This window comes from Lolium rigidum, chromosome 3, assembly GCF_022539505.1.
Source record: "Lolium rigidum isolate FL_2022 chromosome 3, APGP_CSIRO_Lrig_0.1, whole genome shotgun sequence".
NCBI classification, from domain to species: Eukaryota; Viridiplantae; Streptophyta; class Magnoliopsida; order Poales; family Poaceae; genus Lolium; species Lolium rigidum.
Window position 1 is genome coordinate 82,224,077 of NC_061510.1, and position 25,289 is coordinate 82,249,365.

The 25,289-nt window shown below is 43.9% G+C and overlaps 1 protein-coding gene and 1 pseudogene across 1 annotated transcript; both read left to right on the top strand.

Moving 5' to 3' along the window:
* Nucleotides 1-3,821: 3,821 nt before the first annotated feature.
* On the top strand, nt 3,822-4,532 carry LOC124700151 (transcription factor MYB77-like). The gene has a single exon (XM_047232320.1). It carries the CDS (start codon nt 3,822-3,824, stop codon nt 4,530-4,532), a length of 711 nt encoding a protein of 236 aa, XP_047088276.1.
* Nucleotides 4,533-17,897: 13,365 nt separating this feature from the next.
* On the top strand, nt 17,898-18,596 carry LOC124700161 (annotated as a pseudogene).
* Nucleotides 18,597-25,289: the final 6,693 nt, after the last annotated feature.

The following is a 25,289-nucleotide window of genomic DNA, read 5'->3' on the forward strand; positions in this document are numbered from 1 at the left end:
AATCACCATTCTTCAACAATTTATACCAATGCGCCGCTTTACCAGACAGCGATATAGAGAATAGTTTCTTCCTAACTTCATTCATAGCAATACCTGCACATTTGAATAACCCGCATAATTCATGCAAAGACAGTAAATGATCACCAGGATGGACAGTTCCATCCCCTTCATAGCGGTTATCCATAACATTTTCAATAATTTTCGTAGGTATTTTATATGGTATTACTTCCTCGCCTGGCGCCTCATCCACTACCGTTGCAGTAGTAGTAGATTTCCCAAATAGAAATTGAAGAGAAGATCTCTCCATAATGACTTATAGCAGCGAGCGAGTAAATAAAATCAGCACAAACAAGTAAAGGTTTTCCTTACCAATTCCACTTACCAATAGCGCTTCACTCCCCGGAAACGGCGCCGGAAAATAGTCTTGATGACCCACAAGTATAAGGGGTGTATCGTAGTATCTTCGATAAGTAAGAATGTCGATCCCAACGAGGAGCAGAAGGTGTTGACAGGCAGTTTTGATGAAGGATTCACTGTAAATGCTCACAGACAAGTATTCAGGGGGTTTTGATGTAACAGATGAATAAAGTACAAGTAAGTAAAATGCGAGAGAAATAATTGCAGCGAGTGGCCCAATCCTTTTTAGCACAAAGGACAAGCCGGTTTGTTTACTTATAATGACCAAACGTTCTCGAGGACACACGGGATTTTAGTCTAGTGCTTTCGCTACATACGAGTTGATTAATCTTCATTGTTTTGATAAGTGTTGTGTGGGTGAACCTGTGCTAATGTACCGCCCTTCCTAGGACTAATACATACTTGTGATTATACCCCTTGCAAGCATCCGCAACTACAAGAAAGTAAGTAAGATAAATCTAACCACAGCCTTAAACTCTGAGATCCTGCGATCCCTCCTCGCATCGATATACCAACGTGGGTTTAGGTTTCGTCACTCCGGCAACCCCGCAATTGGCAAACGAGTACAAGATGCATTCCCCTAGGCCCATAAATGGTGAAGTGTCGTGTAGTCGACGTTCACACGACACCACTAGAAGAATAACACCACAACTTAAATATCATAACATTGAATATTACTCAACCATAGTTCACTACTAACAATTAGACTTCACCCATGTCCTCAAGAACTAAACGAACTACTCACGAGACATCATATGGAACATGATCAGAGGTGATATGATGATGAATAACAATCTGAACATAGACCTTGGTTCAATGGTTTCACTCAATAGCATAAACAACAAGTATAAATCGCACCGGGAGAGTTTCCCCTATCAAACAATCAAGATCAAACCCAAATTGCTACAGCGGTGACGATGTCCAGCGGTGGAGATGGCGGTGATGATGGTGGAGATGATGATGATGGTGATGGAGATGATGTTCAGCTCGATGGCGGTGACGATGGCGTCGATTTCCCCCTCCGGGAGGGAATTTCCCCGGCGGATTCCTGCCCGCCGGAGAGCTCTTTTCTCTCTGGTGTTCTCCGCCCCGCGAGGCGGCCGTAACCCTTCGTGAGGATTCCTCTATGGCTTAGGTCTTCGGGACGAAGGGTTTCGCGAAGAAAAGGAGGCGAAAGAGGCCGAGGGGGCCCCACACCACATGGTGGCGCGGCCGTGCCATGGGCCGCGCCACCCTATGGCGTGGGCCCACCCCGGGTCCACCTGGCTCCCCCTTCCGGCTTCCTCCGTCATCCGGAAAAATAGGATTTTTGGTAAAACTTCCTTCCACAGCTTGATCTTCCGAAGTATTGCATCCCGACGGTCCTTTTTCCAGCGAGAATCCCGGCTCCGTGCTCGATCCCCAAATAATCATGAAACATGCAAAATAGATGAAATAACATAAGTATTGTGTCCCAATATGAAATATATCAATGAATAACAGCAAATTATGATATAAAATAGTGATGCAAATTGGACGTATCGATGATACACAAGTTTACGAGTCCGGGAGGGTTTCTAACCCATCCCGCAAGATTACAAACAATGACTCCTATTACAACTCTAGCTTTCCTTAATAGTATCTTGGGCTTCCGAATCTTCTTATCCTTCGGGTCGTGGGCCTTCAGTAAACCCCGGGTACCATCTTCGGCAGGCCCATTGGGGATGCCTATGTCAGCCCCCTCCCCATAGGCTGGCGCGGCCAGGGGGCCACCCGCGCCGCCTTATGGTGTGGGCCCCCTGCTGCCCGCCTCCGACTCTCCTTCGGCGTTCTGGAACCTCCCCGGGAAAATAGGATATTTGATCTTTGTTTCGTCGAATTCCGAGAATATTGACCGAACAGCCTTTCTAGAACCAAAAACAACAGAAAACAGGAACTGGCACTGTGGCATCTTGTTAATAGGTTAGTTCCGGAAAATGTATGAAATCATTATAAAGTGCGAGCAAAACATGTAGGTATTGTCATAAAACTAGCATGGAACATCAGAATTATAGATACGTTGGAGATAGCTACACAATCTTATTCAGTAGAATATTGAATAAGACTATATAAGAATATTGTTCAAATGGCATTGAACATATGACATGCAAATGTCTCATCTTCTTTTTGTCCAAATGTTCAAGTAAAAATTAAAATACATTAGATAGACAAGCAAATTGTGCAAGCAGAATTTTAGACCAGACTTCATATTCTTATTGCAAGATATTTTAGATAGATACATCTGCACACAAAGTGATAGTACCAACAACTACTACTGATGTCGAAACTCATTGCCAAAGGGTAGAGAAAGACGGTTTCGACATAAAAAAATAAAAACTAGCGCAAACATGTAATAGCGTATTCGGAATTGTAGCCAAGCTCCCCCCATGGGTTCTACTACATACATGACGAAACTGGGGGATTTTGTGTGGTGGCGAGGCCAGATTTTAACCTGAAATCTAGGAGGGTAGACACGGAGGGAAGCAAAACCGGAGGGGGTATGTAAAAAAGGCGCGCTACTCCAACAACTATTGGGCAAACATACACTGGTTGTAGGATCTGTGAAGTGCCACCTGTGCAATATACTTGTAACTGACCGTTGCTAGTGACCGTGTATGATGAAACGACGTATATTCAGAGATTGTATTTGGTGTACGGCCAAACAGTGATGGAGGCGTGCAACGGAGCTTGAGTTCACCATCTAACGCTGCATTGCCTCTGCTTGATACTGCTTTCTTTGCATTCTTTGCATCAGTCAAATATGTAATTTTTCTGGTTCATTTTCTTTTTGGCTTGCTACACAATCTTATTCAGTAGAATTTTGAATAAGACAATATAAGAATATTGTTCAAATGGCATACTATGAACATATAACATGTGAATGTCTCATCTTCTTTTTATTCAAATGTTCAAGCAAAAATTAAAATACATTAGACAAGCATATTGTGCAAGCAAAATTTTAGACCTTCATATTCTTATTGCAAGATATTTTACATAGATACATCAACACACAAAGTGATAGTACCAACTACTACTACTGTTGCTACTACATACTTGACGAAAGTGGGGTTTTTTTTGTCGTGGCGAGGTGAGAACAGCCTAGGATTTTAACCTGAAATCTAGGAGGGCAGAAGTGGGAGGGAAGCAAAACTGGAGGGGGAGGGGGTATGTAAAAAAGGCGCGCCACTCTGACAACTATTTGGCAAACATAAACATGTTGTAGGGTCTGTGAAGTGCCACGTGAGCAATATACTTGTAACTGACCATTGCTAGTGACCGTCAATCGATCGATGATGCCGTCGTCGTTAGCGGGCACGTCTGGCTCCGACTACGCCGCCGTCGCCGCGGCCGCCGCCTCCGCCGCGCCGCAGGTGACCAGGAAGGCGATGTGGAGCTCGGACGAGGACGGCGTGCTGCGGGAGCAGGTGCGCCTGCACGGCGCGCACAACTGGGACACCATCTGCATCGCGCTGCCCGGGCGGAACGCCAAGTCGTGCCGCCTCCGCTGGTGCCAGCACCTCGACCCCCGGGTGGACGTCGTCAAGCCCTTCACCCCCGAGGAGGACAAGCTCATCGTCAAGTACCAGGCCGCCTACGGCAACCGCTGGTCCACCATCGCCGAGTTCCTCTCCGGCCGCACCGACAACGCCATCAAGAACCGCTGGAACTCCGTCCTCCGCAAGAACCACGGCCACGCCTCCGCCTCCGCCTCCGCCTCCGCGGCCGACCAGGGGCCTCCGCGCCAGTACTGGGCTCCTTCCGCCTCCCGCCACGCTGCAGGCCCCGAGTTGACGCCGGGCTGCCTCCCGCTGTTTCCTCTGGAGAAGGGCGATGTCATGAGGGACAGGAGAAGCCCTCCGCTGCCTCATCACGCGTCCGAGGACGAGGACATGTCTGATGCCGAGACATCTTCGGCCGCGTCTGTGGAGTGCCTGCAGCTGTTCCCTCTGGCGCCCGGGGATGGTAAGGCCAACGCGGGCGCGGCGGCGTCGAGTGGCATGTCCTGCGGAGCAGACGACCCGCTCACCCAGCTCAGGCTCGCGCCGGCGGCGAGTTTGGTGTTCGACGTTATGCCGCTGCGGTCGTACCAGATCTAGATTTCGTTCATGGTGGGTAATTTCGCTCGTGGAAGTTAACTCCTAATTGAAGAGCTGTGGATGATCAAGAATGTCTTGGCTCTACCGTAACTGAAGAGCTATGAATGTTAGTATCGTTAGAAACTTAGAATTCTGAATGTTCCTCGTAATCGTGTTGCTGATTTGATAGTCAAGAAAGTTCTGGCGTTATTGTAATTTTCTGGCTTCTTGCTAATCCGGACAATCCTGAATGCTTGGAAGCTATTGTAATCGACTAGCTGTGGATCTTGGATTCTTGGTATCAATTAACTCTTAATTCTCTGTAATCGTCTTGCTTGGTTGTTGGCTTGGTCATCAAAAACTTTCCTAAACTTCTTGTTTATCTTTAAATGTCATTTCATTCTATGTATTTGCCAAATAAAATGATTTGCCAAATAGTAGCACTGTTTCCTTCTTGGCGTTTATGATCTATCTATCTATGATGTGGGTTTCCATCTATTTTTTGAAGTTGTTGAAGCTGTTTGCAAAACCTCTAACCACATGAATGCTTGTCCTCAATGCTAACTTGTCAATACTGTGAAAATAGCTCCTACCGTTGGTGATCCATGAAACAATATTTATTCTAAATCCAGATCGTGTGGTCATGTTCTGCATAATAGATATATGATGTCCTAGTTGATTTGAAAAACAACCCCTACCCAGCATCAATAAATATGTTTGTATTTCGGATCAAACTTCGCTGTTTTTTTATGGATTTAAAGGCCAGATTTGCCAGACAAATTTCAGAAAAAGATTTGAATTTTAGACCAACTTTCAGCGAACATCAACTTCATTTGAAAATGCTACTACCATTTATCTTGATAGCTCTCATCATTTGGGGTTAGAATCAGAGATTCATTCAGTGATTTCAAGAAAAAAAACTTTTTGGGCTGCCACATGATTGGTTACATAAGTCAACGAGAAATTATATGGTTTTCATCACATGCCTAACTTTAAATACTTTTAGTACCTCTCATTTCTATGTATTTTCCAAATAAAATAATATCATTAATTTCATTTCATTCCAATTTTCCAAATGGAATGAAATGATGGTTACCAAACGAGCTGAGCAGCGGAAAACCATGTTGTTCAGCCGGTGGATCCCATGCAAAAATTTCCTCAGATGCGTAGTTGTTCGACTGGTCGTGTTGTGGTGGCAACCCTATCCAACGTTTAACCTTATATGTTCCTCTCTCTCTCCCTCCCTCTCTCCCTCACTCTCTCACTTTCTCTCTTCAATCCCCGCATGAACATCATCGTCGAAAAGGAAACTGCCATGGAGATATCACCCATGCACATGCAGTCTCTACAACTTGTACATAACCAGCCCGATTCCTTTTCCGTTACATGCGTCGTCGCTGGCCACTTCCCTCCGTGCGCTGTCACCTGCCGCTCCCCTCTATGCCGCCTTCTTCCTTCGGCCACACGTGGCCGAAGAATGGCCTACGGTGCTACAAAGGGATGAGGATGATGGTACCATCGGCATCCAAAATCTTACCAATGTTAGTCCATGATGCTAGCTATCTCATAGGGGCCGGCGATGCTACAAGTATTATGCAGAGCCGCTACCAATGGTGGGCGGGGTTGTTCTGAAGGCACCTGGTGCTACTACCAGCCGGATTTGGCGCAGGCGAGCACGCTCCAGCAAAGGTTTGTTTTTCAATGCTTCTACTTTATATACGTTTATAGTGCTTTAGAGTGGAATCAGGGCGTCGATCAAAGCAGTGCTCGGTTGTTTGCATTGGAATCTGAAGTCTAAAACAACTAGGATTATAACACTCGTTTCTTACATAATATTTTTGTTATTTCTTTTCCTACTCTATTATTTTATTGTAATTTTCTTTCTTCTTGGTAATCAAGAAATCCTTAACTTCTAGTAGTTTATTTGTCTTGGTAATAAACAAGTAAACCATGAGCAATTTTCTTGTTTAGTATTCCTCATGGAATTTATTTTTTTGCATAGTTGTATTTGCTAGCTTGTTGGCAGCTATTAATGCAGAAATATTTTACGATCTACGTAAGTGCATCACGTATTTGTGTTTTTCCTTATGCGCGTGGTAGTTGTCCGCCTGCTAATTTGGTGGCTTTTCGCATGTCCAATTCACTTAAGTGAATAAATCCGGCGTGTCCAACCAATGAAATAAAAAATCATGTCCGACATTTTAAGTGTTTGTGTGCAATATCAATATAAGACTGCTTGATTCAGCTAGGTAAAGTTGTGAAAATTGCAATATTTGCCACCCATGTAGAAAAAATAATGTATACGTCAAATCCCCATTCGGTCGCTGCAAAATGTAAAAAAAGGCATATCGCTGCTTGCAACAAAAAAGTTCAAGTCAACAAATATATGAGTAGTCACTAAAACACAAGCCCCTTGCTCGCCTCCATCGCCATACTTGGAGATACACAAAATATGGTCACTGAATACACAGACATGTCCCATCGAATATCATTGTTCAATGTATGTCATTGTATTTGATGACGTATTGGTCCTTGGTCACTGAACTTTGGTCAGCGGGTGGTGTTCATGTGCGATGCTGAGACTTAAGATGGGGTAATTGCAAAACATGGACAGTTTTTAGAGGTTGTCTCCTTCCATGCGAGAGCAGCCAGAATTTCCTCGTCTCCTCTGCCCTATGAAACCTTAGCCACGCACGCGGCAGCTAGAGCGCATGGAGCAGAGCTGGATTGTTGCCGCCGGATTGCCGCCACGGCCGAGGCGGGTACCATGTCAACTAGAAGCTCGTCACGCTAAGCGCTACCCTGCTGCGACCCGTTCACCCCCCCTCATCGCTTGGGAAGACTGCAGTGTGGTGGTCAAATGCCTAACTTCGCACACACCGGTGCATGATGGCTGGGTGTTCTTCAAGTGTGACAAGCATGCAATAGGTCATCTATTCTTTGAAAATCTTTTTTTTTTGGATTTAGAATGAGTTATTGATTAGGTGGTGTTTACCGAAGTCTATGAACTGTAACTGAAATGTGGAATCGTCAAGTTGATTTTGGCTAGCAATGTACAAAATGGTTGCGATTTCTGGCATTGGGAGTTGGATTATGTAACCTATATGTTGGACAACGAGTATCCTAGTGGAGGTGCTGCAATAGAGGCACTAGGGCCGAACAGATGACATGAAGATGGAGTTGGAGCGGAAGGCCGAATAACACATAGCAATCATTCCAAACCCAAATGATGTGATGAAGAGCAAAGCAGAAGAGGTCTTCTTTAGAAGATTGTTGTTGCACTTCTTGTCTTGGCATGTCTGTTGGTTGGTGTCAAGAAATGAGCACTATTTGTGTTGTGTTGATGAACAAGTGGGTGTATGTATGTGTGCATGTAAGCAAGACAATGTTGCCTCTTTGATCTATCTATCTATTTATCTATCTATCTATGGTGTGGATATCTATCTATTTTTTGAAGCTACTTAAGCTGTTTACAAAACCTCTAACCCCAGGAATCCTGATCCTTAATGTTAACTTGTCAATAATATGAAGTTTCTTCTACCGTTTGCGATCCATGGAACAATATTCTGAATCCAGATCTTGTTGGTCATGTCTTTTGCATAACAGATATATTATGCCATGGATGATTTGAAAAACAATCCCTACCTAACGTATGTTGATTCTAAGCACAAAACTGTTTCTTGCACTTCAATAAATTTGTTCGTATTTTGGATCAAACTTCATATTCTTATTGCTGTTTTTTTATGGATTTAAAGGTGAGATTTGTCAAACTAAATTTCAGATAAAGGTTTGAATTTCAGACCAAATTTCAGAAAACATCAACTTCAATTCAAAAAGCTACTACCATTTATGTCTCTAAAATTGCTGAAAATAGTGGATTTTAGAGTGACAATTGTCAACCCAACCTTAACCAATTTGTCATCATGCCCCCTTTTTTATGTCAAAAAGAGCAAAGCAATTGGTCGGATCTATCATTTTTATGGTGTGTATAATCCTGAGCCTCTCAAAACGAACAAAGCAATTCTAGCAAATCTACTTCTTCAAAAGCCCTAAACATGCTAATCTTCTTCAGAGTTAACATCAGCACCATCTGACACTGTATTGCCTCTGTTTGATACTGCTTTCTCTGCATCAGTCAAAGATGTAAGTTTCTTGTTGATTTTTTTGGCTTGCTACACAATCATATTCAGTAGAATATTGAATAAGACTATATATAAGAATATTGTTCAAATGGCATACTATGAGCATATGACATGCAAATGTCTCATATTCTTTTTGTTCAAATGTTCAAGCAAAAACTTGAAATACATTAGACAAGCATATTGTGCAAGCAAAATTTTAGACCTTCATATTCTTATTGCAAAATATTTTACATAGATACATCAGCACACAAAGTGATAGTACCAACTAGTAATACTACTGTTGCTACTATATACATGACGAAACAGGGTTTTATTTGTCGTGGCGAGGAAGATTTGACCCCCGTGGAGCTTTGCCCCTATGGCGACTGGCCTCCGAGCCGACCCTTCCTTAATCCCACCCATCTTCCCCGTCTCTGGCCTCTCTCCTCCCCGCCGCCAGCGGCTACGGTGGCCGGCGGTGAGTGGGAGGGAGGCCTGGAGCTGTAAAGTTAGGTTGTTTTTATCCTTTCTCCTCTCAAATAAACCGGATCTAGTTTTCGTCCCGCCAAATCTTCCTCGTCTCTGCCTGTCCATGGTGGCCGGTGATGGCGTGTATTTCACACGTTTGTTGGGCAACCCCAAGAGGAAGGTATGATGCGCACAGCAGCAAGTTTTCCCTCAGAAAGAAACCAAGGTTTATCGAACCAGGAGGAGCCAAGAGGCACGTTGAAGGTTGATGGCGGCGGGATGTAGTGCGGCGCAACACCAGAGATTCCGGCGCCAACGTGGAACCCGCACAACACAACCAAAGTACTTTGCCCCAACGAAACAGTGAGGTTGTCAATCTCACCGGCTTGCTGTAACAAAGGATTAACCGTATTGTGTGGAAGATGATTGTTTGCAGAGAAAACAGTAAAAACAAGTATTGCAGTAGATTGTATTTCGAGTAAAGAGAATTGGACCGGGGTCCACAGTTCACTAGAGGTGTCTCTCCCATAAGACGAACAGCATGTTGGGTGAACAAATTACAGTTGGGCAATTGACAAATAAAGAGAGCATGACAATGCACATACATATTATGATGAGTATAGTGAGATTTAATTGGGCATTACGACAAAGTACATAGACCGCCATCCAACTGCATCTATGCCTAAAAAGTCCACCTTCAGGTTATCATCCGAACCCCCTCCAGTATTAAGTTGCAAAGAAACAGACAATTGCATTAAGTATGGTGCGTAATGTAATCAACAACTACATCCTTAGACATAGCATCAATGTTTTATCCCTAGTGGCAACAGCACAACACAACCTTAGAACTTTCTATCACTCGTCCCGGGTGTCAATGCAGGCATGAACCCACTATCGAGCATAAGTACTCCCTCTTGGAGTTAAAAGCATCTACTTGGCCAGAGCATCTACTAATAACGGAGAGCATACAAGATCATAAACAACACATAAGCATAACTTTGATAATCAACATAACAAATATTCTCTATTCATCGGATCCAAACAAACGCAACATATAGAATTACATATAGATGATCTTGATCATGATAGGCAGCTCACAAGATCCGACAATGATAGCACAATGGGGAGAAGACAACCATCTAGCTACTGCTATGGACCCATAGTCCAGGGGTAGACTACTCACTCATCACTCCGGAGGCGACCATGGCGGCGTAGAGTCCTCCGGGAGATGATTCCCCTCTCCGGCGGGGTGCCGGAGGCGATCTCCGAGGATCCCCGAGATGGGATCGGCGGTGACGGCGTCTCGATAGGTTTTCCGTATCGTGGCTCTCGGTGCGGGGGTTTCGTCACGGAGGCTTTAAGTAGGCGGAAGGGTAGGTCAAGAGGCGGCACGAGGGCCCCACACCACGGGGCCGCGCGGCCAAGGGGGGGCCGCGCCGCCTAGGGTGTGGCCCCCTCGTGGCCCCTCTTCGTCTCGTCTTCGGTCTTCCGGAAGCTTCGTGAGAAAATAGGCCTCCGGGCTTTTATTTCGTCCAATTCCGAGAATATTTCTTTACTAGGATTTCTGAAACCAAAAACAGCGAGAAAACAAGCAATCGGCACTTCCGCATCTTGTTAATAGGTTAGTTCCGAGAAAATGCACGAATATGACATAAAGTGTGCATAAAACATGTAGATAACATCAATAATGTGGCATGGAACACAAGAAATTATCGATACGTTGGAGACGTATCAGCATCCCCAAGCTTAGTTCTCGCTCGTCCCGAGCGGGTAAAACGATAATAAAGATAATTTACTGAGTGACATGCCATCATAATCTTGATCATACTATTTGTAAAGCATATGTAAAGAATGCAGCGATCAAAACAATGTGTATGACATGAGTAAACAAGCGAATCATAAAGCAAAGACTTTTCATGAATAGCACTTCAAGACAAGCATCAATAAGTCTTGCATAAGAGTTAACTCATAAAGCAATAATTCAAAGTAAAGGTATTGAAGCAACACAAAAGAAGATTAAGTTTCAGCGGTTGCTTTCAACTTGTAACATGTATATCTCATGGATATTGTCAACATAGAGTAATATAATAAGTGCAATAAGCAAGTATGTAGGAATCAATGCACAGTTCACACAAGTGTTTGCTTCTTGAGGTGGATAGAAATAGGTGAACTGACTCAACATTGAAAGTAAAAGAATGGTCCTCATAGAGGAAAAGCATCGATTGCTATATTTGTGCTAGAGCTTTGATTTTGAAGACATGAAACAATTTTGTCAACGGTAGTAATAAAGCATATGCATCATGTAAATTATATCTTATAAGTTGCAAGCCTCATGCATAGTGTACTAATAGTGCTCGCACCTTGTCCTAATTAGCTTGGACTACCTGGATTATCACCGCAATACATATGCTTTAACCAAGTTTCACAAAGGGGTACCTCTATGCCGACTGTACAAAGGTCTAAGGAGAAAGCTCGCATTTGGATTTCTCGCTTTTGATTATTCTCAACTTAGACATCCATACCGGGACAACATAGACAACAGATAATGGACTCCTCTTTTAATGCTTTAAGCATTTGACAACAATTAATTCTTTTCTCATTAGAGATTTGAGGATGTTTGTCCAAAACTGAAACTTCCACCATGGATCATGGCTTTAGTTAGCGGCCCAATGCTCTTCTCTCACAATATGCATGCTCAAACCATTCAACTCGGTGTAGATCGCCCTTACTTCGGACAAGACGAACATGCATAGCAACTCACATGAAATTCAACAATGAGTTGATGGCGTTCCCCGAGTAAACATGGTTATCGCACAACAAGCAACTTAATAAGAGATAAAGTGCATAATTACATATTCAATACCACAATAGTTTTTAAGCTATTTGTCCCATGAGCTATATATTGCAAAGGTGAATGATGGAATTTTAAAGGTAGCACTCAAGCAATTTACTTTGGAATGGCGGGAAAATACCATGTAGTAGGTAGGTATGGTGGACACAAATGGCATAGTGGTTGGCTCAAGTATTTTGGATGCATGAGAGGTATTCCCTCTCGATACAAGGTTTAGGCTAGCAAGGTTATTTGAAACAAACACAAGGATGAACCGGTGCAGCAAAACTCACATAAAAGACATATTGAAAACATTATAAGACTCTACACCGTCTTCCTTGTTGTTCAAACTCAATACTAGAAATTATCTAGACCTTTGAGAAACCAAATATGCAAACCAAATTTTAGCATGCTCTATGTATTTCTTCATTAATGGGTGCAAAGCATATGATGCAAGAGCTTAAACATGAGCACAACAATTGCCAAGTATCACATTACCCAAGACATTTTTAGCAATTACTACATGTATCATTTTCCAATTCCAACCATATAACAATTTAACGAAGGAGAAACTTCGCCATGAATACTATGAGTAGAAACCAAGGACATATTTGTCCATATGCTACAGCGGAGTGTGTATCTCTCCCATAAAGTCAATGCTAGGATCCATTTTATTCAAACAAAACAAAAACAAAAACAAACCGACGCTCCAAGAAAAAGCACATAAGATGTGGCCGAATAAAAATGTAGTTTCAGGGGAGGAACCTGATAATTTGTCGATGAAGAAGGGGATGCCTTGGGCATCCCCAAGCTTAGACGCTTGAGTCTTCTTGATATATGCAGGGGTGAACCACGGGTGCATCCCCAAGCTTAGAGCTTTCACTCTCCTTGATCATGTTGCATCATACTCCTCTCTTGACCCTTGAAAACTTCCTCCACACCAAACTCGAAACAACTCATTAGAGGGTTAGTGCACAATATAAATTGACATATTCAGAGGTGACACAATCATTCTTAACACTTCTGGACATTGCATAATGCTACTGGACATTAGTGGATCAAAGAAATTCATCCAACATAGCGAAAGAGGCAATGCGAAATAAAAGGCAGAATCTGTCAAAACAGAACAGTTCGTATTGACGAATTTTAAAATGGCACCAGACTTGCTCAAACGAAAATGCTCAAATTGAATGAAAGTTGCGTACATATCTGAGGATCATGCTCGTAAATTGGCGTAATTTTCTGAGCTACCTACAGGGAGATAGACCCAGATTCGTGACAGCAAAGAAATCTGGAACTGCGCGAGTAATCCAAATCTAGTACTTACTTTTCTATCAACGGCTTAACTTGGCACAACAAAACTCAAAACTAAGATAAGGAGAGGTTGCTACAGTAGTAAACAACTTCCAAGACACAAAATAAAAACAAAGTACTGTAGGTAAAAACATGGGTTGTCTCCCATAAGCGCTTTTCTTTAACGCCTTTCAGCTAGGCGCGAAAGTGTGTATCAAGTATTATCGAAAGATGAAGCATCAACATCATTACCAGGGGTGTTGGGAGTTTTATCAATTTTAGGCCTATAGTAATTCTTTGGTTTAGGCACCTTAGAGACATACATGAATTTTTGCTCCTTACCCACATAAGCTTTCTCATTAAATTTAAAAGAAGAAAAAGTTGAACCCAATTTTCCCATAGCTTCTTCAAGTTTTCCAATTCTATGGGTTTGATTATCATGGATAGCACAAGTTTCTAGAGTAGCAATTCTTTCATTAATTCCTCCTAGGATTTTATCAAGTTTATCAGTATTATCAAGTAATATTTCCAATTTAGTTTCAACACTACAATTTTTCTCTATGGTTTCCAATTTTTTCATAACATCCTCAAGGGAGGTTTCAATTTTAGCTTTATTAACAGGTTGTGTTCCAAATAAACTCTCAATAATGCAACTAGCTTCTAAGGCGGGAGCGCCTAGGAAATTACCTCCCGCGAGACAATCAAGAACATATCTATTCCAGCTAGAGATAGCAACATAAAAATTCCTGAGTAGGATAGTGGTGGAGTGTTTCTTAGTGCACCTATTATGGGCATCACTAATTCTATACCAAGCATCTTTTAAACATTCTCCCCCTTGTTGGTTAAATGAACGAACTTCAACTTCAGGATTACTCATTTTAGCAATAGTAAATGAAGCAAATTAGATAAAGTAAATGCAAGTAACTAATTTTTTTTGTGTTTTTGATATAGCAAACAAGATAGCAAATAAAGTAAAACTAGCAACTAATTTTTTTGTATTTTGATATAATGCAGCAAACAAAGTAGTAAATAAAATAAAGCAAGACAAAAACAAAGTAAAGAGATTGAGAAGTGGAGACTCCCCTTGCAGCGTGTCTTGATCTCCCCGGCAACGGCGCCGGAAAAGAGCTTGATGGCGTGTATTTCACACGTTCGTTGGGCAACCCCAAGAGGAAGGTATGATGCGCACAGCAGCAAGTTTTCCCTCAGAAAGAAACCAAGGTTTATCGAACCGGGAGGAGCCAAGAGGCACGTTGAAGGTTGATGGCGGCGGGATGTAGTGCGGCGCAACACCAGAGATTCCGGCGCCAACGTGGAACCTGCACAACACAACCAAAGTACTTTGCCCCAACGAAACAGTGAGGTTGTCAATCTCACCGGCTTGCTTGTAACAAAGGATTAACCGTATTGTGTGGAAGATGATTGTTTGCGAGAGAAAACGAGTAAAAACAAGTATTGCAGTAGATTGTATTTCAGTAAAGAGAATTGGACCGGGGTCCACAGTTCACTAGAGGTGTCTCTCCCATAAGACGAACAGCATGTTGGGTGAACAAATTACGGTTGGGCAATTGACAAATAAAGAGAGCATGACAATGCACATACATATTATGATGAGTATAGTGAGATTTAATTGGGCATTACGACAAAGTACATAGACCGCCATCCAACTGCATCTATGCCTAAAAAGTCCACCTTCAGAGTTATCATCCGAACCCCTCCGGTATTAAGTTGCAAAGCAACAGACAATTGCATTAAGTATGGTGCGTAATGTAATCAACAACTACATCCTTAGACATAGCATCAATGTTTTATCCCTAGTGGCAACAGACACAACACAACCTTAGAACTTTCACATCATCTGTCCCAGGTGTCAATGCGAGGCATGAACCCACTATCGAGCATAAGTACTCCCTCTTGGAGTTAAAAGCATCTACTTGGCCGGAGCATCTACTAATAACGGAGAGCATGCAAGATCATAAACAACACATAAGCATAACTTTGATAATCAACATAACAAATATTCTCTATTCATCGGATCCCAACAAACGCAACATATAGAATTACATATAGATGATCTTGATCATGATAGGCAGCTCACAAGATCCGACAATGATAGCACAATGGGGAGAAGACAACCATCTAGCTACTGCTATGGACCCATAGTCCGGGGGTAGACTACTCACTCATCACTCCGGAGGCGACCATGGCGGCGTAGAGTCCTCCGGGAGATGATTCCCCTCTCCGGCGAGGGTGCCGGAGGCGATCTCCGAGGATCCCCGAGATGGGATCGGCGGTGACGGCGTCTCGATAAGGTTTTCCGTATCGTGGCTCTCGGTGCGGGGGTTTCGTCACGGAGGCTTTAAGTAGGCGGAAGGGTAGGTCAAGAGGCGGCACGAGGGCCCCACACCACAGGGCCGCGCGGCCAAGGGGGCCGCGCCGCCCTAGGGTGTGGCCCCTCGTGGCCCCTCTTCGTCTCGTCTTCGGTCTTCCGGAAGCTTCGTGAGAAAATAGGCCTCCGGGCTTTTATTTCGTCCAATTCCGAGAATATTTCTTTACTAGGATTTCTGAAACCAAAAACAGCATGAAAACAGAATCGGCACTTCGGCATCTTGTTAATAGGTTAGTTCCAGAAAATGCACGAATATGACATAAAGTGTGCATAAAACATGTAGATAACATCAATAATGTGGCATGGAACACAAGAAATTATCGATACGTTGGAGACGTATCAGCCGGGTGGTTTATGTTGGGAGGAGGTGAACTCCCCAGATCTGATGACTCGACTCTTGTTTGTATGCTTCCCTGGATAGTGGTGGTGTTTTCCTGGATGGGAATCTCCATTTCGATCTGTTGTTGGGTAGCCATGGTGGCTACTCAAGGATTCGCCTCCGCCTCCTTGCAGCGCCCCTGCAGCTGGGCTGGAGCTGCACCGGTTTGGTACATGGCAGCAATTGAAGGCGGCCTCTCCACTGCCCGTGTGAACTTCGATATGTTCTTCTACAGCAAGCCTTGCCTTGCGAGTTCCTCTGATTGCTGTCAGTTTGGCGGATGTGGTTCTACTGCGCTCAAGAACGGATTCGAGTATGTTGTTGCAAAAATTCCTGCACACGGGAGGGGATCCTCCCCCCCCCCCTTCCTCATTTTTCTGCTCGGCATCCGGTTTATTGTGTGTGATGTGCACTATCGCCGAACTGAAGATAATGGCCAGGTGCTGATAGTGGATGCAATGGCGCTGAAATCCACGATGAATTGCCGTGTGCTTTATCTTCCTGATGGCACCCCTATTCTGAATATGATCTCCATTTGTGGGTATGTCAACATAGCCTGGAATGAGATGTATATAGAGATCTCTGAGTTCGGTTCAACACCTATTGGTTATGCTGCCCGGAGAAACTATTTCATCTGGAATCATTTTAGTTGTGTGAACTTGAGGAGCAAAGTTAGTACAATCGTCACATCTTTGCAGCATTACTGTGTTCATACATAGCAACTTTCAATCAATGGCAGCCTAGTAGGTGTAATAGAGCAAGCCTATCTTACTTTCTTATGCTGCACAAGTTTAACTTTGATTGATGACCCTCATGTTGAAGATGCCGTCCCCGTCCTGTTCGGGCTGTGTCACCAGAGGTGGACGACAGCACCTTCGTTGTTGATCCTCAGATTTGACAGCGGGGACCCTTTGAGTTTGAGCTCGGTGAAGGCAATTCAATATCTACAGCTCAATCCTTACAAGCCTCAAGTGCATACGCCAGATAGACCGTCGGGAGAGTCAACCGCGGGCATCAACTCGTATGGAGCACAAAGAAGACCCTTGAAAATTGCAACCGCAGCAAGTTCGAGCCCGAGCTGTCTTCGGACAAACGACCGTTGTTTGACTCCTGTTGTAGTCTTGGGTATCTTCTATGCTTAGCGTGGTTTTCAAGAATCTGTTATGTGCAGCTTAGTATTGCTAGCTCTTGCTCTTTTCAGAGCTTTGTAATCATGTACTGTCATAGTTGAAGGTTAAGATATGTTTTATGTTAAAAGAAACCTGAAATCTAGGAGGGCAGAAGTGGGAGGGAAGCAAAGCTGGAGGGGGAGGGGGTATGCAAAAAAGGCGCGCCACTCCGACAACTATTTGGCAAACATAAACATGTTGTAGGGTCTGTGAAGTGCCACGTGAGCAATATACTTGTAACTGACCATTGCCAGTGACCGTGTATGATGAAACGACGTATATTCAGGGATTGTATTTGTTGTACGGCCAAATACAGTGACGAAGGCGTGCAAGAGGGCTCGAGTTCAGTAACTAACGATGTACTCGTATTTTATACTCATCGAACAATCACTGAAATACATTTGCGGCACTGAAGAGGTTGCTCGGCCTCGCTCGAACCGCCTTTCCTTGCAACAGAAGCCGCGTGCAGCGTGCTTCGACTTGGAGTCCTGCTCGGCTCCGACCTCCACTCGGTTTAACCCCCGTCCGTCTATATAAGGCAGCACGCACCGCCGGCGTCCACCACTACCCGCACAGCATCAACGCGATCGCACGAGCACCAAACTCCGTCCAGCGAGGCCGCGAGAAGCGACCGATCGGAACACCGGAGGCGCAGCAGGGTCGATCAATCGATCGATGATGCCGTCGTCGTCGTCGCCGCGGCCGCCGCCGCAGCCCCGCAGGTGACCAGGAAGGCGATGTGGAGCTCGGACGAGGACAGCGTGCTGCGGGAGCAGGCGCGCCTGCACGGCGCGCACAACTGGGACACCATCTGCGTCGCGCTGCCCGGGCGGAACGCCAAGTCGTGCCGCCTCCGCTGGTGCCAGCACCTCGACCCCCGGGTGGACGTCGTCAAGCCCTTCACCCCCGAGGAGGACAAGCTCATCGTCAAGTACCAGGCCGCCTACGGCAACCGCTGGTCCACCATCGCCGAGTTCCTCTCCGGCCGCACCGACAACGCCATCAAGAACCGCTGGAACTCCGTCCTCCGCAAGCACCACGGCCACGCCTCCGCCTCCGCGGCCGACCAGGGGCCTCCGCGCCAGTACTGAGCTCCTTCCGCCTCCCGCCACGCTGCAGGCCCCGAGTTGACGCCGGGCTGCCTCCCGCTGTTTCCTCTGGAGAAGGGCGATGTCAGGATGGACAGAAGAAACCCGCCGCTGCCTCATCACGCGCCCGAGGACGAGGACATGTCTGATGCCGAGACATCTTCGGCCGCGTCTGTGGAGTGCCTGCAGCTGTTCCCTCTGGCGCCCGGGGATGCTAGGGCCAAAGCGGGCGCGGCGGCGTCGAGTGGCATGTCGTGCGGAGCAGACGACCCGCTCACCCAGCTCAGGCTCGCGCCGGCGGCGAGGTTGGTGTTCGACGTTATGCCGCTGCGGTCGGTACGGATGTAGATTTCGTTCATGGTGGGTAATTTCGCTGGTGGAAGTTAACTCCTAATTAAAGAGCTGTGGATGATCAAGAATGTCTAGGCTCTACCGTAACTGAAGAGATATGAATGTTCATATCGTTAAAAACTTAGTATTCTGAATGTTCCTAGTAATCGTGTTGCTGATTTGATAGTCAAGAAAGTTCTGGCGTTGTTGTAATTTTCTGGCTTCTTGCTAATCTGGACAATCCTGAATGCTTGGAAGCTATTGTAATCGATTAGCTGTGGATCTTGGATTTTTGGTATCAATTAACTCTTAATTCTCTGTAACCGTCTTGCTTGGTTATTGGCTTGGTCATCAAAAACTTTCCTAAACTTCTTGTTTATCATTCAATATCATTTCATTCTGTGTATTTGCCAAATAAAATGAATTTGCCAAATAGTAGCACTGTTTCCTTCTTGGTGTGTGTGCGCGGGCAGGTAAGCAAGACAACATTGCGTTTATGATCTATCTATCTGTGATGTGGGTATCCATCTATTTTTTGAAGTTGTTGAAGCTGTTTGCAAAGCTTCTAACCACATGAATGCTTGTCCTCAATGCTAACTTGTCAATACTATGAAAATAGCTTCTACCGTTGGTGATCCATGAAACAATATTCTGAATCCAGATCTTGTGGTCATGTATTCTGCATAATAGATATATGTGTCCTAGTTGATTTAAAAAACAATCCCTACCCAGCGTCAATAAATATGTTTGTATTTCGGATCAAACTTCGCTGATTTTTTATGGATTTAAAGGCGAGAGTTGCCAAAAAAATTCAGAAAAAGGTTTGAATTTTAGACCAACTTTCAGCGAACATAAACTTCATTTGAAAATGCTACTACCATTTATCTTGGTAGCTCTCATCATTTGGGGTTAGAATCAGAGAATTCATTCTGTGATTTAAAAAAAAAACTTTTTTGGCTGCCACATGATCGGTTACATAAGTCAACGAGAAATTATATGGTTTTCATCACATGCCTAACCTTAAATGATTTCAATACCCTCTCATTTCTATGTATTTTCCATATAAAATAATAACGTCAATGTCATTTCATTCCAATTTTCCAAATGGAATGAAATGATGGTTACCAAACGAGCTCTGAGCAGCAGAAAACCTTGTTGTTCAGCCGGTGGATTCCATGCAAAAAAACTTCCTCAGACGCGTAGTTGTTCGACTAGTCGTGTTGTGCTGGCAACCCTATCCAACGTTTAACCTTATATGTTCCTCTCTCTCTCCCTCTCTCTCTCTCTCTTCAATCACCGCATGAACACCGTCGTCTCTCTCTAGCGAAAAGGAAACTGCCATGGAGATATCATTCATTCACGTGCAGTCTCTACAACTTGTACATAACCAGTCGTGCTTCCTTTTTTGTTCCGTGCGTCGTCGCTGGCCACTTCCCTCCGTGCAACGTCACCTGCCGCTCCCTTCTATAACGCCTCTTCCTCCGGCCAGGCGTGGACGAAGAATGGCCTACGGTGCTACAAAGGGATGAGGATGATGGTATCACTGGCATCCAAATTGTTACCAATGTTAGTCCATGATGCTAGCTATCTCATATGGACCGGCGATGCTACAAGTATTGTGCAGCGCCGCTACCAATGGTGGGCGGGGTTGTTCTGACAGCACCTGGTGCTACTACCACTACTAGGAAAACGGCTATAGGTGCACGGAATAGTGTCGGCGCACCATCATTGACGCGCGCCGGTGGCAAATACCGTCGGCGAGCCAAATTAGGCCGCGCCGGCGAAGAACATATACTGTCGGCGCACAAAAAAAATTAGTGCGCCGGGAATAAAATTCGAAGAGGTCTGGTCGAAGCAAAAAAATCTAGGCACCTTACCCCCGGCGCACCTCTTTGGTGGTGCGCCGGTGGTAGACAATTTACCACCAGCGCACCACCATAGAGGTGCGCCGGGGGTAAGGTGCCTAGATTTTTCTCTCCACCCTCCTCCCCTGTGGGAATCGTCTTTTCAGTTTTAGAAAAAATAAAAGAAAATGATAGAAAATTCAAAAAATAAAATCCTTTGAACTGCCCATGTATTATGTAATCTAGCTTTCATCAAAATTTGAAAAAATGAATTTCGATATATTATGCAAAATGGCGTCATCTTTCGGTAAAACGGGTTTTCTGGCTGCATACGACCTCCGATGAAAAACTTTTTTATATCAAAATCGATCTACGCGAAATTTCCTATTCGAATTCAACGGCCCACTTCTCCCCTTCTTCTCTTTCCCTCCTGCTCTTCTCCTTGCAATACTCACCGATGGCCTCCTCCTCCTTCTCCTCCGGTGACATCCCTCCTCCTCCGGTGACATCCCTCCTCCACCTCGGGCCTGCTCCTCCTCCGGCGTGAGCTCCTCCTCCTCCTCTTCCACCTCCGGCCAACTCCTCCTCCTCAAGCTTCACCTGTGGCCAACTCCTCCTCCTCCACGTGCACCTCCGGCCTACTCCTCCTCCACCTCCACCTCAACATCCGGCCTACTCCTACTCCTCCTCCTCATCCTCTCATCCTCATCCTCCTACTCCTACACCGGTGCGCCAACAACGACAGCAAGGTGGCCCATATTAACACGCAAAACGAACCCGAGCTAGATCTAGATCTAGATCTAGATCGCTTTTTTTTTTTGGTTTCGTAGATAACTTACTACCGGCGCACTAGGCAGGTGCGCCGGGGATAACTCGTCTTACCGCCGGCGAACTAACTGGTGCGCCGGCAGTACCTCGTTATCACCGGCCCGTTCCCACCGGCGGGCGCTGGTGCACCGGCAGTAAGCAAATTTGATGCGCCGGCAATAAGCATTTTTCTTGTAGTGTACCATCCGGATTTGGCGCAGGCGAGCATGCTCCAGCAAAGATTTGTTTTTTGAATGCTTCTATTTTATATACGTTTATAGTGCTTTAGACTGGAATCGGGGCGTCGATTGAAGCAGCCGTGTTCGATTGTTTGCATTGAACTCTGAAGTCTAAAACAACTAGGATTATAAAACTCGTTTCTTACATAATATTTTTGTTATTTCTTTCCCTACTCTATTATTTTATTGTAATTTTCTTTCTTCTTGGTAATCAAGAAATCCTTAACTTCTTGTAGTTTATTTCTCTTGGTAATAAACAAGTAAACCATGAGCAATTTTCTTGGTTAGTATTCCTCATGGAATATATTTTTTGCATAGTTGTATTTGCTAGCTTGTTGGTAGCTATTAATGCAGAAATATTTTACGGATCTACGTAAGTGCATCACATATTTGTGTTTTTCCTTATGCACGTAGTAGTTGTCCGCAAACTGATTTGGTCAAAGAATTAGGTGGCTTTTCGCATGTCCAATCCACTTAAGTTGTCCCCATTTGGTCGCTGCAAAATGTAAAAATAGGCATATCACTGCTTGCAACAAAAAAGTTCAAGTCAACAAATATATGAGCCCTACGAATTAAACATGGGTAAAATACATCACTAGTCACTGAAACACAGACCCTTGCTCGCCTCCATCGCCATACTTGGAGATACACAAAATATGGTCACTGAATACACACAGACATGTCCCATCGAATATCATTGTTCAATGTCTGTCGTTTTGATGACGTGTTGGTCCTTGGTCACTGAACTTCGGTCAGCGGGTGGTGTTTATGTGCGATGAGACTTAAGATGGGGTAATTGCAAAACATGGACAGTTTTTGGAGGTTGTCTCCTTCCATGCGAGAACAGAGCCGGAATTTTCTCGTCTCCTCTGCCCTGTGAAACCTTAGCCACGCACGCGGAAGCTAGAGCGCATGGAGCAGAGTTGGATTGTTGCCGCCGAATTGCCGACACGGCCGAGGCGGGTTCCATGTCAACTAGAAGCTCTTCACGCTGTGCGCTACCCTGCTGCGACCCGTTCACCCCCCCCCTCATCGCTTGTGAAGAATGTTGTGTGGTGGTCAAACGCATAACTTCGCACACGCCGGCTCTTCAATTGTGACAAGCATGCAATAGGTCATATGTTCTTTGAAAATCTTCTTTTTTGGATTCAGAATGAGTTACTGATTACGTGGTGTTTACTGAAGTCTATGAACTGTAATTGAAATGTAGAATAGTTAAGTTGATTTTGGCTAGCAATGTACAAAATGGCTGTGATTTCTAGCATTGGGAGTTGGATTATGTTACCTATCTGTTGGACAACGAGTATCCTAGTGCAGGTGCTGCAATAGAGACACTAGGGCCGGACATAGGACATGAAGATGGAGTTGGAGCTGAAGGCCAAATAACTCGTAGCAATCATTCCAAACCCAAATGATGTGATGAAGAGCAAAGCAGTTGGTCTGATGGAAGAAGAGGTCTTCTTTTAGGTCTTCTTTTGAAGATTGTTGTTGCACTTCTTGTCTTGGTATGTCTATCGGCTGCTGTCAAGAAATGAGCACTATTTGTGTTGTGTTGATGAACAAGTGGGTGTATGTATGTGTGCATGTAAGCAAGACAATGTTGCGTCTTTGATCTATCTATCTATCTATCTATCTATCTATCTATCTATCTATCTATCTATCTATCTATCTATCTATCTATCTATGATGTGGCTATCTATCTATTTTTTGAAGCTACTGAAGCTGTTTACAAAACCTCTAACTCCCGGAATCATAATCCTTAATGTTAACTTGTCAATAATATGAAGTTGCTTCTACCGTTGGCGATCCATGGAACAATATTCTGAATCCAGATCTTGTCGGTCATGTCTGCTGCATAACAGACATATTATGCCATGGATGATTTGAAAAACAATCCCTACCTAACGTATGTTGATGATAAGCAACAAAATGTTTCTTGCACTTCAATAAATTTGTTCGTATTTTGGATCAAACTTCATATTATTATGCTGATTTTTTTATGGATTTAAAGGTGACATTTGTCAAACTAAATTTCAGATAAAGGTTTGAATTTCAGACCAAAATTCAGCAAACATCAACTTCAATTCAAAATGCTACTACCAGTTATGTCTCTAAAATTGCTAAAAATAATGGATTTAAGAGTGAAAATTGCCAACCCAACCTTAACCAATTTGTCATCATGCCCCTTCTTTTGATGTCAGAAAGAGCAAAGCAGTTGGTCGGATCTATCCTAAGACTCTCAAACCGAACAAAGCAATTCTAACAAATCTACTTCTTCGAAAGCCCTAAACATGCTAATCTTCTTCAGAGTTAACATCAACACCATCTGACACTGCATTGTCTCTGCTTGATACTGCTTTCTCTGCATCAATCAAATATGTAAGTTTCCGGTTCATTTTCTTTTTGGCTTGCTACACAACAGTAGAATATTGAATAAGACTATATAAGAATATTTTTCAAATGGCATACTATGAACATATAACATGCAAATGTCTCATCTTCTTTTTGTCCAAATGTTCAAGTAAAAATTAAAATACATTAGATAGACAAGATTGTGCAAGCATAATTTTAGACCAGACTTCATAATCTTATTGCAAGATATTTTAGATAGATACATCTGCACACAAAGTGATAGTACCAACAAGTACTACTGCTGTCGAAACTCATTGCCCAAGGGTAGACAAAGACGGTTTCGACATCAAAAACAACAAAAACTAGCGCAAACATGTTACCGTATTCGGAATTGTAGGCAAGCTCCTCCCCCATCTAAAATTGCTAAAAATAATGGATTTAAGAGTGAAAATTGTCAACCCAACCTTAACCAATTTGTCATCATGCCCCTTCTTTGATGTCAGAAAGAGCAAAGCACTTGGTCGGATCTATCATTTTTATGGTGTGTTTTAATCCTAAGCCTCTCAAACCGAACAAAGTAATTCTAACAAATCTACTTCTTCGAAAGCCCTAAACATGCTAATCTTCTTCAGAGTAACATCAACACCATCTGACACTGCATTGCCTCTGCTTGATACTGCTTTCTCTGCATCAATCAAATATGTAAGTTTCTGGTTCATTTTCTCTTTGGCTTGCTACACAATCTTATTCAGTAGAATATTGAATAAGACTATATAAGAATATTTTTCAAATGGCATACTATGAACATATAACATGCAAATGTCTCATCTTTTTTTTTGTCCAAATGTTCAAGTAAAAATTAAAATACATTAGATAGATAAGATTGTGCAAGCATAATTTTAGACCAGACTTCATATTCTTATTGCAAGATATTTTAGATAGATACATCTGCACACAAAGTGATAGTACCAACAAGTACTACTGCTGTCAAAACTCATTGCCCAAGGGTAGAGAAAGACGGTTTCGACATCAAAAACAACAAAAACTAGTGCAAACATGTTACCGCATTCGGAATTGTAGGCAAGCTCCTCCCTGTAGGATAACGTTGCATAGAACACAAAAAATTTCCTACCGCGAACACGCAATCCAAGCCAAGATGCAATCTAGAAGACAGTAGCAACGAGGGGATGATCAAGACTAACCCTTGAAGAGATTCCAAAGCCTATAAGAGTAGGCTCTTATTGCTGCGGTAGACGATCACTTGCCGCTTGCAAAAGCGCGTAGAAGATCTTGATCACGATCGGTTCCGGCGCCACGAACGGGCAGCACCTCCGTACTCGGTCACACGTTCGGTTGTTGATGAAGACGACGTCCACCTCCCCGTTCCAGCGGGCAGCGGAAGTAGTAGCTCCTCTTGAATCCGACAGGCACGACGGCGTGGTGTCGGTGGTGGTGGAGAAATCCGGCGG